At 38.3% G+C, this 18,473-nt stretch overlaps 1 protein-coding gene across 3 annotated transcripts in view; it reads left to right on the forward strand.

The window, feature by feature from the left end:
• The window catches only part of KLHDC1 (kelch domain containing 1), a 60,548-nt gene that overhangs the window by 30,212 nt on the left and 11,863 nt on the right, over positions 1-18,473 (forward strand). For 2 of the 3 annotated variants that reach the window (XM_015143652.3, XM_077940969.1), the window contains exons 5-11: positions 232-310; positions 2,378-2,461; positions 5,619-5,702; positions 6,154-6,212; positions 9,805-9,941; positions 11,737-11,809; positions 17,420-17,504. In XM_015143652.3, coding sequence (XP_014999138.1) covers positions 232-310; positions 2,378-2,461; positions 5,619-5,702; positions 6,154-6,212; positions 9,805-9,941; positions 11,737-11,809; positions 17,420-17,504 — 601 coding nt within the window. The remainder of the gene's footprint in view (positions 1-231; positions 311-2,377; positions 2,462-5,618; positions 5,703-6,153; positions 6,213-9,804; positions 9,942-11,736; positions 11,810-17,419; positions 17,505-18,473) is intronic. The other variant, XM_001098337.5, reaches the window with a different exon arrangement.

Below are 18,473 nucleotides of genomic sequence, written 5' to 3' on the forward strand. Positions count from 1 at the left end.
GCTGTTACACAAGGGATGAAAGCAGCTATGGGTCTCTTCTTTCCCATTGAGAGCTCATCACTTTCTGGAATTGGTTTATTTAGGTCTCTTTGTTCCCTCAGCTCTGAAATTATTCTTTTTAAACTGTGATTTTGTGTTTGGGTTGTTAAGGTGAGAGGATCTTTTTCAGCTTTCTATGAACAAACTGGAAACAGAATTCCTAAAGTGTGTCCTTTTGTGTTTGTTTTTCAGACTAATATATTTTGGTGGTTATGGGTGTAGGAGACACAGTGAACTCCAAGACTGTTTTGATGTTCATGATGCATCTTGGGTAAGATAGTAATCACTGTTTACATTTCCCTCCAATTAAGTGTGTAGCCTCAACATCTTAGAAATAATGAGCCTGGTCTTTCTCATTTTTGGAGCTACCAATTTGTCATAATTGACACTATGAAAAAATGTGTTTTCTCTCTTTAACATTTGTATCCATTTGGCAAGAGGTATCTCATCTAGTGGTATTAGCCTTCATGGCTATTGGCATAGTAATTTCTTTTCTTATATCATTAATCACAGATACCTGCTTCTGTTAGACAGGTAGCGACTTTAGTGCAACTTAGAAAAATTATGTTCATATTTAACCACAATAGCTCTTGTTGACATACATCTCTTTTTAGATATGTCCACTAGAATTATTCATAGGTCAGACTGGCCTCTAGGTAAGAGTCCATGGGTAGTGATATTAATTTTTCTACCTATTCTTACTGATTAGACAGTAAATCATTATTAATGAAAGAAGTTATGAATTACAAAAATGAAATTTTTAAACAGATAATTTAAAAAACCATTGATCCTCTCACCAAGATGCAGTCTTATTAGTTTTACCTTCTACTAGTATGTATTATTCTATATTATTAATGTAAATAAATATATACATGTATATATGTGTATGTGTATATATGTTTATACACACACACATTTCATGTATATTGCTTTGTATATGGGTATTTTTGAAAATTCCCCATGTTTCTATGTCGTTTTTGAGTTTTAAAAATGATATATCATTAAAGCTTTGCTACTTAAAGTATTGCTGAGAATTTTCAGGAATATAACTTCTATTTATATCTAGTTATTTTTATTCATCAGTGAAATAACTCAATTTTTTTCTCCTACAATACAGTTACTAAGCTAAATATCATGTCCTGAAGTTTCTGGAACACAAATGGGTTTTTTTCATTTAGACTCTAAATGAGTTGGGTGTGGTGGCACATTTCTATAATCCCACGTACTAGGGAGGCTGAGGCAGAAGGATCACTTGTACCAAGGAGTTTGAGACCAGCCTGGGTAACATGGTGAGACCGTTTCAATTTAAATAAAATTTAAAAATAGATTCTAAACTAAGTAAATTGTTTAGCTTATTTGTCTTGCTTGACAAGGCCTGACAAAAATAGATGATGTATTTCTGACACACAATATAAAACTGGCACAGAGATCATCTAGAGTAGTGATAGAGGATTTCAGCACTCTGGGAGATGCTAAATACAGTATAGCTGCTAAGTCTTTACCTTGCTGACAAAGAATTTTATATCTTAGGATATAAAGAAGAGAGTGGTTGGCTGGGCATGGTGGCTCACGCCTGTAATCCTAACACTTTGGGAGGTGGAGGTGGGCAGATTACGCGGTCAGGAGATCAAGACCATCCTGACTAACATGGTGAAACCCAGTCTCTACTAAAAATACAAAAAAAAAATTAGCCGTGCGCGGTGGCAGGCACCTGTAGTCCCAGCTACTCGGGAAGCTGAGGCAGGAGAATCGCTTGAACCGGGAGACGGAGGTTGCAGTGAGCCGAGATCGCGCCACTGCACTTCAGCCTGGGCAACAGAGAGAGACTCTGTCTCAAAAAAAGAAAGAAAGAAATCTTAAAAAAAAAAGAAGAGAGTGGTCATAAGTTTAATCTATAAGAACCAGTTGCTTGGTGAAGTAGAAGTGATTAGAAGTTTTTGGAAACAGGAACCATGCCCACCCCCTAAAGTTCATTATGGCAAAAATGAGTTCTGAGCATGTACTTTAGGAAAACAGATTTAAAAATGTAAACATTATTCTACCCTCTGCAATTTTAAAAATGATCATCCTTTGAGAAAATTGGAAGATTGTCAACAAGTAAAATTATGATTCACTGCAAACATTACTGTGAGAAGAAAAGTTGCCAGGTGGTGCTGCTACTGGTCTGGGGACCATGCTTTGGGAGGAACCCATGTATCCATTGGCTTTGTGACTATGGTAACACTTAACTCTATTTTTGTAAGGTGTCTATTATTTTACCAGTAAATATGTGATAAAACTGTAATAATAATGTAAAAATTATTAAAGCTTTTAGATATTTAAAAAATTTCTCTTTTAGGAAGAGCAGATATTCTGGGGATGGCATAATGATGTCCATATATTTGACACAAAGACACAGACTTGGTTTCAACCAGAAATTAAAGTGAGTGTTGTAAAAAGTCATCTTTATATATTTGTATTTAAAACTCAATTTTTTACTGTGGATTTTGGGGTTTTTTTGTTTGTTTGTTTGTTTGTTTGTTTTGTGTTTTTGAGACAGGGTCTTGCTTTGTTGCCCAGGCTGGAGTGCAGTGGCACAATCTCAGCTCACTGCAACCTCCGCCTCCCGGGTTCAAGTGGTTCTCCTGCCTCAGCCTCCGCTGGGACTACAGGCGCGGGCCACCATGCCTGGCTAATTTTTGTATTTTTAGTAGACACGGAGTTTCACCATGTTGGCCACAGTGGTCTCGAACTCCTGACCTCAAGCAATCTGCCCACCTCAGCCTTGCAAAGTGCTCAGATTACAGGCATTATAGGTCACCACACCCAACCTGTTATTTGGATTTTTGTAATTAGGTTTGTAATCACATACCAAGTAGTTCTCTAGAGTACTTTCATTAATAGCATTAAGAAAAATATCAGAGCCGTAGATGGCACCTGTAGTCCCAACTACTCAGGAGGCTGAGGCAGGAGGATCACTTTAGTCCAGGAGTTTGAGGCTGTAGTGTGCTACAGTCACACCTGTGAATAGCCACTGCACTCCACTGCATTCTAGCCTGGGCAACATAGCGAAGCCCCATCGCTCAAAATAAATAAATAAAACAAAAAAAAAATGCATATTCTTCTCCATGTCAGCTAAGGTTTTCTAGAAAAAAATCTTTTAATGAGGTGCCATCATCATTCTTTACCACAAGTGTCATGCCCTGATTTAATAAAGGCCTATTTTTAAAAATCCTTTTATAACAAAGCCCATGTTTTTTATACCCTTGAATTCAGAGGTAGATGCAATTATGGCATGACAAAAAGTACGTTATCAGTATTCTTTCATTTGTTAGTGACCAAAAACAAATTCAAATTAGATTAAGCAATAATGAATTCTCACATAGCTGGAAAGCATATTGGAATGGCTCACAAAGTAGAAGGAAGAGCCGCAGGGACCACGGCCTCAGGAACCGGAGCAGGTTACTCAGCATCCTTACAATACATTCTGTCTTTCTGTCTGCTTTTCTCTGCTTCTCCTTGTGTGCTTGTTTCATTCCGTCTATGGCAGACACATTGGCTCATTTAGGAGGGAATATGGTCCTGGTTACACACACAGTTATTTGTATTGTACTCTCTCAACGTCTATATATTAGTCTTAGAAAAGGGCCGGGCTTGGTGGCTCATGCCTGTAATCCTAGCACTTTGGGAGCCAGAGGCGGGCGGATTGCCTGAGCTCAGAAGTTTGAGACCATCCTGGGCAACACCTTGAAACCCCGTCTCTACTAAAAATACAAAATAAATTAGCTGGGCGTGGCGGCATGCGCCTGTAGTCCCAGCTACTCAGGAGGCTGCGGCAGGAGAATTGCTTGAACCTGGGTGGCCGAGGTTGCAGTGAGACGAGATTGCGCCACTGCACTCCAGCCTGGGCAACAGAATGAGACTCCGTCTCTACAAAAAAAAAAAAAAAAAGAAAGAAAGAAAGAAAAGGACTTGGCCTCTACTTCGGCATGTTCCTACTCTTTACAGCAATTCCTGATGCCAAAGGGATGACTGGCCAGTCTTGAGTCACATGTTCATTGCTAGCGACAGCAGGGTATTGTGACTGAAAAGCTTACCAGAATTGAACAGAGTGGAATGCTAAGCAGGTCGTATATGCGCAGTTACATATGTGTCTACTAATACACATATATGACCAGAATTCCTTACAGTCCAGCTTCTGTTCATGGAAATGATGGGAAGGTCTATGCAAAATAGTAAGTGTTAGAGTTTGACCATTCTCTGGATCCTCTTTTCCAGGCAGTAAATTTCAGATTTTCAGTGCTCTTCTGTTCTCTTCTATATAGTAGAAGAATTCTTCCAAAATTTCAGATCAAGCCTGGGGTAATAATAAAAATTTTGTTCTGCTGGAAGGGCTGGGAACCAAAATTCTTAAATGGTTCTCATTTAAGTGTTATATAGTTAGTATCTGAATTATGTCTTACCAAGTTGACCTCAGCACAGTTATTCAAATAAGCCTGAAAAGTTTAGGAAGTTATGATATTGGATGCAGGCTTTAATTTCCTATACCCACTTTGAGTAGCCAGTGAGCTGAAAATGTCAGGTTCTTTCAGAACTTGGAATTAAAATACATACATAAAGGCACTCACCATGAAAACATGGAAATTATGCAGAAGATTCTTCCCTTAAATCTTATTCATTCATCTACCCATGATACTTGCTTTTGCCACCAATTAAAAACCTCTCTAGGGTGGCGCGGTGGCTCACACCTGTAATCCCAGCACTTTGGGAGGTCGAGGCAGGCAGATTACTTGAGGCCGGGAGTTTGAGACCAGCCTGGACAACAAAGCAAAACCCCATCTCTACTAAAAATACAAAAATTAGCTAGGCCTGGTGTTACGCGCCTGTAATCCCAGCTACTCAGGAGGCTGAGGCAGGAGAACTGCGTAAACCTGGGAGGTGGAGGTGGCAGTGAGCCAAGATCGCACCGTTGCACTCAAGCCTTGGTGACAGAGCAAGACTGCCTCAAAACAAAAAACAAAACTTCTCTAAAGAAAAGATCTGCTATATTTATTCAAAATAAAGTGTAGAGAAGTATTACCAATGTTAAGAGTTTTAGTAAGAGAGAGAGCACTGTCTGGCTTAAGCCAAGAGTGAACTTATTGTAAATTTGAGGCATCAAGAGTTTTGGAGCCATTTTTAATTTTACAGAGTTTCTGAGATAATCGCAATATGCACCGCTCACTTCTAATAGGAACTCTGTGTGTGAGAGGGAGACAGAGGAGAGAGGGAGAGAGAGAAAATTTCAAAATTTGATTTAAAAATCTTTATACAGTATTTCAAACAAAAATTTACATGAAACCTTATTTTGCTAAATAGTGTCAGACATACAAGAAAAACATTTTCAAAAGTAAAGATCAGGGAGAATAAAATTTATTCTGACAAATAGTATTTGTCTGCAATTAGTACTATTTAGAATAAACTTTTGCATTAGCATTTTTAATTGAATTACATAGGTAATGATAACTTAGTGATTAAGACTTTCTCATACTGAGCATAGGAATGTAACTTTATTACAGATATTTCAAGTCTTTGCAATCTGTTCTGATTTCTACTTGCAGGGTGGAGTTCCACCACAGCCACGAGCCGCGCATACGTGTGCAGTTCTTGGAAATAAGGGTTATATCTTTGGCGGACGTGTTTTGGTGAGTGTTTTTAATGGAAATGTGCAGTGCTCCTTATAAAAATTTATCCTCTGATTTCGTGGAATAATTGAACATTCATGTAATCTAGAGATTAAAATGGCATTCAATACTAACTTTTATTTATCTTCTAATTCGTAAACAGACAATACATGAACAATCATAGATGATTATAAATCATATTTTAATGAGAATCTTTCGGTGCAGTATCAGAAAAAATTAATTTCTTGTCATCTAAAGCCTGTGAATTTAAACCTATTTCTTCCTGTCCCCTTTGACACGTTGATTTGGGAGCTCTGTGTCAGTCTTATTAATTATTGTTTTCCAATATTTAAACTTCTCATGTGAAGTAAAATAGAAATAGTCTATTTTTAATCTGAACTTACTTTAAAAGAAAAATTTTAGCTGATAAAAGATGTGAAATACTGACCAGTGTAACACACTTTTCTTTTAGCAAACTAGGATGAATGATTTGCACTATCTAAACCTAGACAACTGGACTTGGTCTGGAAGGTAAGTTTGAAGTCTAAGTACATTTTAATCTATAGGCATGTGTGTGTGTCTGTATGTGTCCATAATCCAAATGTGGGTCTTTAACACTGAACTGTCATTTTTTTCCTTCAGATTGTATGTTTAAGCAAGGACTTATAGATTTAAATAGAGTTTGTTCCTTAACCAAACAAGATAAAACATGAAAATACTAACAGTTGAAATTAGATTATATAAAAGTACTGGTTTTATACTAAGTATTTTTTGAGGATTGATCAGTAGAAGAAATGAAGAAGTGGTTGAATGGGGTCATCTCAGGTAAACAAGTAATGGAGTAAAGTCAGATTTTATTTGTAGCTCATAAAATGTATTTAATAATAGAACAAATATATTTAGCTATCAACTTAGCAATTTATATAATGAGATGGAATCAGGGCTATATATTATTCCAAAGTATAAATACCATTAAATACCATAAAACCGTGAAAGTTTCAGAAGAAAATATAGCATATTATCTTTAAAATCTTGGCATGGATGCACACCAACATGGCACAAGTATACATATGTAACAAACCTGCACGTTGTGCGCATGTACCCTAGAACTTAAAGTATAATAATAAAAAATAAATGAAAAGAAAAAAGGCCGGGTGCGGTGGCTCAAGCCTGTAATCCCAGCACTTTGGGAGGCCGAGACGGGCGGATCACAAGGTCGGGAGATCGAGACCATCCTGGCTAATCCGGTGAAACCCCATCTCTACCAAAAAATACAAAAAACTAGCTGGGCGAGGTGGCGGGCGCCTATAGTCCCAGCTACTCGGGAGGCTGAGGCAGGAGAATGGCGTGAACCCGGGAGGCGGAGCTTGCAGTGAGCTGAGATCCGGCCACTGCACTCCAGCCTGGGCGACAGAGTGAGACTCCGTCTCAAAAAAAAAAAAAAAAGAAAAAGAAAATCCTAAAAAAAAAATATCTTGGCATGGAGAAAGCTTTGTAAAGACGATATGAACTCAAAATTCATAAATGAAAAGACTGATCGATAAGACCACTTAAAAATTAAATATTTCTCTACAGAAAAATGTACCACAAAAAATTAAATGGCAAATTGTAAAATAGAAACAAAAAAACTGGAAGCAATATTTGGAATTTTTTTTTTTGTTTTTTTTTTTTTTTTTTTGAGACAGAGTCTCGCTCTGTCACCAGACTGGAGTGTAGTAGCATGATCTCGGCTCACTGCAACCTCTGACTCCCTGGTTCAAGCTCTTCTCCTGCCTCAGCCTCCCGAGTAGCTGGGTCTACAGGCACGCACCACCATGCCTAGCTACTTTTTGTATTTTTAGTAAAGACAGGGTTTCACCATGTTAGACAGGATGGTCTCGATCTCTTGACCTTGTGATCTGCCCGCCTCAGCCTCCCAAACTGCTGGGATTACAGGCATGAGCCACTGCACCCAGCTGATATCTGCAGTATTTTTAACAGAGAGATGTCAGGGCAAAGATCCACAAGAACTCAGTAAATCAATAAAAAAAAGACAGTCTAATAGAAGGTGGACAAAGAACATGCATGAACAACTGACAGAAGAAATAATAATAGGTAAAAATTATGTTTAAAAGGTGTTCAACCTAGGCTGGATGTGGTGGCTCATACGTGTAATCCCAGCACGTTGGGAGGCCGAGGCGGGTGGATCACCTGAGGTCGGGAGTTTGAGAACAGCCTGGCCAACATGGTGAAACCCCGGCTCTACTAAAAATACAAAAAAAGTAAGGTATGGTGGCGGATGCCTGTAATCCCAGCCACTCGGGAGGCTGAGGCAGGAGAATCACTTGAACCCAGGAGGTAGAGGGTGTAGTGAGCCAAGATCATGCCACTGCACTCCAGCCTGGCCAATAAGAGTGAAACTCAGTCTCAAAAAATAATAATAATAATAAAAATAAAATGTGGCAGGCGCAGTGGTACACACCTGTAATCCCAGTACTTTGGGAGGCCGAGACAGATGGATCACCTGAAGTCAGGAGTTCTTCACCAGCCTGACTAACATAGTGAAACCCGGTCTCTACTAAATACAAAACAATTAGCCAGGTGTATTGGCGCATGCTTGTAAACTGAGCTACTCAGGAAGCTGAGACAGGAGAATTGCTTGTACCTGGGAGGCAGAGGTTGCAGTGAGCTGAGATCACGCTATTGCACTCCAGCGTGGGAAACAAGAGTGAAACTCCGCCTCAAAAAAAAAAGTTTCTTATAATTAACACAAACAGTAAAAATATTTCCGTTTTGTAAAAAACAAATTATATCTTCCAAAAATGGCCTGTGTTATTCTGGAACATTCCAGACTGTGGAAGAATGGTATCTTTTCACCTCCTAAATTAAATTATTTTGCTTCTAACTTACGCTTTTTAATTTAATTTTATTATTATTATTATTATTTTTGGAGAGGGAGTTTCGCTCTTGTTGCCCTGGCTGGAATGCAATGGCGCGACCTTGGCTCACTGCAACCTCCACTTCCCAGGTTCAAGCGATTCTCCTGCCTCAGCCTCCCGAGTAGCTGGGATTACAGGCGCATGCCACCAGGCCCAGCTATAAGTTATGCTTATGTTTTTATTTTTCATGCCCCATCTCTTTTAAATGCCCCCCTTATTATTATGATTATTCTTGTTCTGTTTTCTTTTGTTTTAAGAGACAATGTCTCTATTTTGCTCAGGATGGTCTGTCTAGCTCCTGGGCTCGAGCAATCCTCCTGCCTTGGCTTCCCAAAGTGCTGGGATTACAGTAGTGAGCCACTGTGCCTGGCCTTGTTTTTATTTTTATTTTTTTGAGAAATCCTTAGAGGTTTACCCTGGATCTGGAATGACTTTCATGTTTTTACTCTGAAGTTAGAATAGCTAGCGTTTTTCAGAGGAAGATAATGTTTTGGGAAATTCTAGAAGTAGATCAAAGTAAAAACAACAATATAAAAACCCATAATATCCTTGGGGAAATCAACTAAAAACACAAAATTAACCATGAAACAACAGTAAAAAGTTACAGACATGAAAAAAAAATTGTGTTGAAAAACTGAGGGAGCAGCTGATTAGCCAATAAGAATGATGCTGAGTATGCATTGTGAATTAACGGAGAATTGACTTTTTTTTTTCTTGGAGAAGCAGTCTCGCTCTGTCACCCAGGCTGAAGTGTAGTGGCACAAACTTGGCTCACTGCAACCTCCACCTCCCGGGTTCAAGCAGTTCTCCTGCCTCAGCCTCCCGAGTAGCTGGGACTATAGGCGCATGCTGCCATGCCCGGCTGATTTTTTGTATTTTAGTAGAGACAGGGTTTCACCGTGCTGCCCGGTCTGGTCTCGAACTCCTGAGCTCAGGCAATCCACCCGCCTTGGCCTCCCAAAGTGTTGGGATTACAGGCGTGAGCCACCATGTTGGGCTGAGAATTGACTTTTATTTTCACTCCATAGCCAGGTGGAATGGTCATTAAATGGAAAGATTTTTAAAATTCATCTAAGAATTTAATAATGTTTTTCAAATATTCATGTAGGTGGGACTAGTAAAAGTTTTTTGGAGCAGTGAGGGCAGATTTTTTTAAGATCTAAGATGATTAAAAAATCTTTTCTTTTGATTAACATAGTACCTAGACTTTTTTTCCCCCCTTGCCACAGGATTACTATTAATGGAGAAAGCCCAAAACATCGGTCATGGCATACTTTAACACCTATAGCTGATGATAAACTTTTCCTATGTGGTGGACTAAGTGCAGATAATATCCCATTAAGTAAGTTGATTAGTTTGGCTATAATTATTATCTCATTCTTTTTTCTTAATTGTATTTCATAGTTACAGTGAAGTAAATCTTTCTTTTTTCCTGTTTTTCTGGTTTGCCTTTATCTTCAACTGTTTTCTTGCATGAATTGTGACCTCTTTGGTTTTGTACCCTTGGCTCTCCACATTCACCTGTTTTCTAGGGAAGGAGAAGAGGAAGGGTGATTGAAGCTAGATTAAATAAAGCCCCTTTCTACTACTATATTCTGTGATTCTGTGTCCACTGATTTTTGATCCAGATGCTTGTACTGTAGGGTAGGATGCTTGCACTGTTCGCTTGTGCTATACTCCAGGCTGGGGGGTTTTCTTAAAAGGCCCTGGAAAAACAAAGTGGGAAGCCCAGTTGCTTCTCTTTTTGTTCCAGAGCTGTAGAGGAAAGTGTTTAGCTAGATTTTTTAAACTCCTATCATTGCTGGTCCCAGTGGCTGTGGGTTTTGGAATGCAGTTTTTCTTTCAGCAGTAAAATAGTGGCATCAGGATAGACAGATGACCAAGAATATCGACTTCTTAATTGGCGTGTTAGATGTTTTGTGTTTTCTATTTTCTTTTCTTTTTTTTTCCTCTTTTTTTTTTTTTTTTTTTTTTTTTGAGATGGAGTCTTGCTCTGTGGCCCAGGCTAGAGTGCAATGGCGCAATCTCGGCTCACTGCAACCTCCATCTCCCGGGTTCAAGCGATTCTCCTTCCTCAGGCTCCTGAGTAGCTGGGATTACAGGTGCCCACCACCATGCCCAGCTAATTTTTGTATTTTTAGTAGAGGTAGGGTTTTGCCATGTTGGCCAGGCTGGTCTCGAATTCCTGACCTCGTGATCCACTCGCCTCAGCTTCCCAAAGTGCTGGGACTACAGGTGTCAGCCACCAAACCCAGCCGTTTTCTGTTTTCTTAACCCAGAAGTTTTCTATGGCTAGAGATGTTTTCATTCAGAAACATTATATACTATTAAAACATTTATATAATTATATATTAGGGTCTGGAAACAACTATTTTCCGACAAAAGTTTATTGAGCATCAGCTGTGTGTCTGGCAGTCAGCTGGCCACCAAACAAATTCCAGAGGTTAGTTGGAGAAACAACAGTTCCTAGTAGGAGATGTTAGTTATTCTTGCATATTATTATACTTCTCCAATTTGTGAGATATTTAATTAAAAGAGATTGGGAATCTAACAAAAAACTAACATCTGTACATTTCACTAGGGGCTGTTTAATATCATATCTTCATGATCTCTAGTGTTTTTAGGTTCTGTTTTCTGTTTTTGGTCATTGACCTATGGGAAATTAAATGTCCTAACTCATAAGCTAGTCTATTTCCTCCCTTAAAGATTCCGTTTCAGTATAAGATTTGTTCATATGGATATTCGATGATCCCAAGAAATTTTTTTGTTTGGTTGACTGTCATAATGGCATTGTGGTTATGTAAAAAGTGTCCTTTTATTTTCAGTAATGCATACTGAAGTATGTATGGGGAAAATGATAGGAGATCTAGGATTTCATTTAGAAAAATTAAGCAATAAGAATAACAAAAAGATAAGTGGAGCACATATAGCAAAGTCTTGATGGTTGTTGAATCTGCAGTATATGGAAGTTCATTGTCATGGTCACTCTACTTTTGTAAATGTTTGAAAATTTGTATGGTAAAATAGGTGCACTCAGAAAAGATAGTCATTTAAATGTAGCATGATACATTTGGGGGAAAATTAAAATTGTATCTCAAAGACCTATTCTTATTTTCTGAACTGTCATGATATTGCAGGTGATGGTTGGATTCATAATGTCACAACAAATTGTTGGAAACAACTTACACATTTACCTAAAACAAGACCTAGGTAAGTCTAGAAATTCACAAATAGTAAAATCGTTAAGAATTTTTAAAGTATTAAAATATAGTACCAAATTTATAGTGTTTGCCATTGAAACCATAAGCCATTAAGAAGGATATCTTTCAAATGAGCTTGATGTTACCTAAATAATTTATTATTTTAATTATATCTGATTGTTAGAAATGATCTATCCAGTTTTCACCCATATTTGCATATTTGAAAATGTTGTTCTTTTAGGTAAATGCATAATCTTGCCTGATAACTGTGAAAATTAAGATAATTAAAATCATCATATGAGATTAATGTTTTTAATATTAATATTTTTAATAAGCAGACAAAAATGGGGTTGGCTTTAATAGTAGTTATTTGTTTTTGGAAGAGGTTTAAAGCAAATTAATCAGGAAATTTACTTCCATGTTGATTCAGTGGATGGCAGGTTATTATTAATCTTTATTAGCTGCATGATGTATTCATTGATGGAAATTTTTTGAAAATGAAAATGTTATTTATGGTGTATCATAGGATTAAAAATTTTAGAAGTTATATACTATTATTAGACTACAAAGAAAACTACATTTGTACTATAATTCTTATTGTTTTCTAATTTTATTGAATAGTATAATAATATCTTCATAGGAAATTCAGATTCAGCACATTATGATCATTATAATTGGTAATTCTTTTTTACGCTATATATTTTAGAATTTTAAAAATACAGATTATTTATGCTAGTGTGAAATCAATTTAATGATATGTATTTTTGTTATTTAATAAATGATAGCTTACTTGAGAAACAGACCTGAAAATATTTATATTTATTTTGGTATATGTGTCTATATTAATATTCACAATATATTTAGAATTCATAATTGCAATTGTGATTCTTATGTTTTCATGTAAAAACATTCATTGGAATGTATTACTTTAACAATTCTGGCTCTTTTGAAATTTTTTTTTTTTTAATGTAAAGAGTTTTGTACTAAGACATGGGAGCCCAGAGTTCCAGTCCTTGCTCAGCTACTACCTACTTTTTTGGCTTTGAAAAGTCACTTAAAGAAACTGAGCATTGGCCAGGTGTGGTGGCTCACGCCTATTAATCCCAGCACTTTGGGAGGCCGAGGCAGGAGGATCACTTGAGTCCAGGAGTTTGAGACCAGCCTGGGCAACATAGTGAGACCCCATCTCTACAGTTTTGTTTTTTTTTAAAGGCCGGGTGTGGTGGTGCACACCTGTAGTCCCAGCTACTCGGGAGGCTGAGGTGGGAGGATCACTTGATCCCAGGAGGTTGAGGTTGTAGTGAGCTGAGATGTGCCACTGCACTCCAGCCTGGGTAACACAGACCCTGTCTCAAAAAAAGAAAGAAAGAAAGAAACTGAGCATCGATTTCTTCATCTCTGAAATAAGACAGTTGGACTAGATAATCTCTTAGTTTATTCCAGTTGTTTGATTGTATGAATGCATTAATTATAGACCAAAGTATTAGTAAAAATGTTTAATTTTAAAGTTGCTCCTATTTTATATTTCAACCCTTAATGAGTAATTAGAGCAACACAACTATTATCTATAATATACTATTAGTTAGAACTAGAGCTATGTAAAGAGATTTCTTTTAATTCAGCTGATGTGTCATGTAAATAATATGCTTTATTAGAATGTTTAGGTGATAAGTTTAGAGCAGCTGTGAAAGGACATAAACTATCAGTCTGTAGAAAAAACATCAGGTTGCAAGCTAGATGTCACCAAAATCAAGGCAGGAAAGGCTTTCCAGTGTTCTTCGATGATGAAATCCAGGCCAGAGTTTCCCTAAGGCAGATAAGACAGAGGCAGATCTACAGGTATGAGGTGAGGAGGAGAACAGGTGGGATACAGTTGAGTGTAAGGAGAACATATATATGTGTGTGTGTGTGTATATATATATATACTAATTTTTATAAAAGTGACAATTTAGCTAAGATCTTTAAGCAATTTGTGCAAACTTTTCAAGTTGTAATTTGAAATGTAAGCTGCCCAATTCTCCTCTTAGAACTCTACAGCAAGGTTTCTCAACCTTGGCATTGCTGACATTTTAGACCACATAATTCTTTGTCATGAGGGTGTCCTGTGCATTGTAGTATGTTTAGCAGTATCCCTGTCCTTTACCCAGTAGATGCCAGTTGTACTACCTTTTCTCTCCCAAGTTGTGACGACTAAAAATATCTCCATATACTGTGAAATGCCTCTTTAGGGGACAAATTGCCCCTGGTTGAGAACAACTGTTCTATAGTGTAGCACTCCTATTCTCTGGGTCTCACCTTCAATAAACCTATGGCTGAAAAGCCATATATATAGCCAGACCTGATAGCCTGTAGAGTTGGCTATCAGCAAGGACCCTTTTTTATGTGTCTGAAAAAGATGTTGGAGAAAATATTAGTATATAGAGCCCCAAGTACTGTTGGATCTGGTGAGTATCGCCAAGGTTACACATAACCTTCTCTCCAGGAAATTACTCTGTTCCTTCCCATGTATGAGAGCATTTTTTGTATTCTCTCTCCTTTACCTAACCCTCTTCCAGTCCCCATCCTCAACCCCACCACATAGTCTGGGTTCTTGTTGAAGATTTATATCAATGTATCATCTAAGATAAGAGTTGGAGAATTGGGCAGAGTATTTCCCAAACAACATCTCTAATGACTTGGTTCCATTTTGGGCCACAAGTGCATTTGTCATTAAATGTGTACATGATTGTCTGAGGAAAGTATTTGGTTTAACGAATTGTGCATAATTCCACTGTTTGCACTTGTGAAATTTAAGTAAAAGGGATTAACGTACTAAAAATTAGTTATGTGTCCCAGTTCCTGGGAAGTAGAAAAAATAAAATAAGTTGTGTGGTAATAAAATAAGTTATGATTTATAATTGTTTTAGGAATCTGCTGCTTTAACAGTTGGTATATTAAGAAAAGTAATCAAGGCCAGGTGTGGTGGCTCACGCCTGTAATCCCAGCACTTTGGGAGGCCAAGGTGAGAGGATTGCTTGAGCCCAGGAGTTCAAGACCAGCCTGGATAATACAGTGAAACCCCATCTCTGAAGAAAAAAAAACAAAAAACAAATTAGCTAGGTGTGGTGGCATGTGCCTATAGTCCCAGCTACTCAGGAGGCTGAGGTGGAAGGATTGCTTGAGCCCGGGAGACAGAGGATGGAGGAAGCGGAGATTGTGCCACTGCACTCCAGCCTGGGTGACAGAGCCAGATCCTGTCTCAAAAAAAAAAAAAAAAGAAAAGAAAAGGAATCAAAGTACTCTAAAAGTCAAAGCAATAACTATGTAAAAATCCCTAATTTACCCTCTAAAATTGGGAAAGTTTTTTGAGAGTTCTCATACTCTGGAAATATTCAACTTTGTAAAACCATAAAATTAGTATTTGTTTTGTTTTTTTGTTTTTTGAGATGGAGTCTCAGTCTGTCATCAGGCTGGAGTGCAGTGGCATGATCTTGGCTCACTGCGACCTCTGCCTCCCGGGTTCAAGCGATCCTCCTGCCTCAGCCTCCTGAGTAGCTGGGACTACAGGAGAAAATTATTGTTTGTTAATAATGTGATACTGGAAATAGACGTGAGCTATCAGACCACTTCCAAAAGAGCATTAGATGCTCTACTCCTTTGTGAAATAATTTGTATATATGATGACTGAATATATTATGTTGTTTTCTTGATATTTATTTTTGTTTGTTTGGTTGGTTGTTGTTTTTTTGTTTGTTTGTTTTTTTGAATCGGAGGCTCACTCTATCGCCCAGGCTAGAGTGCATGGAGAAATAATTTGTGTATCTAATCACTGAATATATTATGTTTTTTTTTCATGTTTGCTTTTGTTTGGTTGTTTTTTTGTTTGTTCGGTTTTTTTTTTTGAGTTGGAGTCTCGCTCTGTCGCCCAGGCTGGGGTGCAGTGGTGTGATCTCGGCTCACTACAACCTCCACCTCCTGGGTTCAAGCAGTTCTCCTGCCTCAGCCTTCTAAGTAGCTAGGATTACAGGCATGTGCCAATACGCTCAGCTAATTTTTTTTTTATTTTTAGTAGAGATGGAGTTTCACCACGTTGGTCAGGCTGATCTTGAACTCCTGTCCTTGTGATCTGCCCATCTCAGCCTCCCAAAGTGCTGGGATTACAGGCTTGAGCCACCACGCCCAGCCTCATGTTTGCTTTTGTTATTCACAAGTTTTCGAGCAGAAAACTGGGTACAGAACACCACATGAGGCATTTTTAAGAAACCATAAAATTAGATTCCCCAAGTTCCCATGGTGTGCTGGTAATGGCCAACAACCACTCTCTAGAGTGTGAGGATGCCCTAATTTGTAGCATTTGCTGATTTCCAAGGTGTAAATACTCCTACCCTGGCCAATTTCAAGCTTCCAATGTGATGTCACTGCACGTGGGGTTGGATGCAGATATGCACAATCAGCTTCTGCTAGCCAGTAAGCTGATTCCAGCACACCACTGTGACAATTTCTTACCTCAAGGACCTCGTAATCTTAGGTAGCTAGTCAAACAGCTAAAGTAGCATACAGAGCAGTTCATCTTCAAATGTAAGTGAGGCGAGTATAAAATGAGCACATAAACATTAAAAGGTGCTGAATAGAGATGGTAACAGAACCAGTTTTGGGTAGGTATTTGGAATACTTCCTGGGTGTTTGGAGCCTGTTTTTAAGGCCCAGTAAGAATGGCTTATTATTCTAAGCATGAGAAACAGAGTGAACAAAAGCCTAGAGATAGATAATAAGCTTTTCTCATAGGGGAAGCAAGGAAATGAATTTAGCTAAGTAGAGGGCTCATTTAGGAAGAAGCCAAGAATTTAGATTTGTGGGAAAAAGAAACAGTGGTTGATCACAAATATTAGGCTAGGAAAAACAGCCATTGGTAGCACAGATACTTCCTCATCAGGAAATTTCCATGGTTAGAAACAATATTTGAAAAATATTTGTTATTAGCCATGTGTAGCTGGGGGAGATGAGAGACTGAAAAACTAGGAACGTATTATGGTGTTCTGTACTCCGAGTCAAGAGTAGTGTGACAATGGAAATGTGAAGGAGTGCCAAACTGGATTTGTTGGGTGATGGGGAGCATAGAGTAGGAAAAAAAAGAGGCAAAAATTATAAGAACAGTAACATGGCAGATAGTAATAAGAAAACTGGGAAAGTGCCTGTTTCAGCAATAAGGTGATCAGTTCCTTTTTAATTTATTTCACTGTAGGAATAATATGTATGAGAGAAAAAGGTTATAAAAATATTGAAGGATATAATAGGGTTATTAAGAGTCATCTCTGGCTGCGTGTGGTGGCTCATGCCTATAATCCCAGCACTTCGGGAGACCGAGGCAGGACGATTACCTGATCCCAGGAGTTCAAAACTAGCCTCATCTCTTTAAAAAACAAAAACAAAAAACAGAGAGCGTCATCTCCTTAATGGTGTGATTTAATGAACTCTAGAGGAATCTTTATAACCCCTTTTAGGATATTCCAGACGTTCAAATTCAATCATGTCTCTTTTAAATAGATTACATTTTAGAGTATGAAATTTAGAATTGATTTATATATAATATACAGTTTCTTCCATGACAGTGTTTCACTCTGTTTATAATTTTCAATCACAGGTTATGGCACACAGCCTGTTTGGGAAAAGAAAATGAAATAATGGTATTTGGTGGGAGCAAAGATGACTTACTTGCCTTGGATACAGTAAGAAAATTTTGTATCTAAATATGTCCTCTGAGTAGTTGTGTTATTCAGCCTAAATGGCTATTCAGCAAGAATGTTGATATTCTAACATTGCAAAATATGAAGGGCATGAAATGTTACTCTGTGGTTTAAATGATCTTCAGGATGACTGGCTTTTTTTTTTTTTTTTTTTTTTTTGAGATGGAGTCTTGCTCTGTCGCCCAGGATGGAGTGCAGTGGCACGATCTCGGCTCACTGCAAGCTTCACCTCCCGGGTTCATGCCATTCTCCTGCCTCAGCCTCCTGAGAAGCTGGGACTACAGGTGCCCGCCACCTCGCCCAGCTAATTTTTTGTATTTTCAGTAGAGATGGGGTTTCACCATGTTAGCCAGGACAGTCTCGATCTCCTGACCTCATGATCCACCCGCCTCGGCCTCCCAAAGTGCTGGGATTGCAGGTGTGAACCACCGCGCCCAGCAAGAATGACTGGCTTTTATGAAGCCTTTCTGGATATTTTGGATTTACAAATCAAAATAGGTCTATTAGTTTGATTAGCCATATTATTAAGAAGACCTTTTAAAGGATAACTCCTCTTTCTCTTTTCTCTTACATGGGTTTCTCTAATATTGTTGAATTAAAATATTTGTATGTAGGCCAGGTGTAGTTGCCTACGCCTCTAATCCCAGCACTTTGGGAGGCCAAGGCAGGCAAATCACTTGAGGCCAGGAGTTCGAGACCAGCCTGGTCAACATAGCAAAAACCCATCTCCACTAAAAATACAAAAATGACCCAGGTGCGGAGACGCATGCCTGTAGTCCCAGCTACTTGGGAGGCTGAGGCATGAGAATCGCTTGAACCCAGGAGGTGGAGGTTGCAGCAAACCAAGATCATGCCATTGCACTCCAGTCTGGGTGACAGAGCGAGACCCTGTCTCAAAGAAATACATATTTGTATCTAATATTTGATACATAAAAAGAATATTAATCATGT

Source organism: Macaca mulatta, chromosome 7, assembly GCF_049350105.2.
Source record: "Macaca mulatta isolate MMU2019108-1 chromosome 7, T2T-MMU8v2.0, whole genome shotgun sequence".
NCBI classification, from domain to species: domain Eukaryota; kingdom Metazoa; phylum Chordata; class Mammalia; order Primates; family Cercopithecidae; genus Macaca; species Macaca mulatta.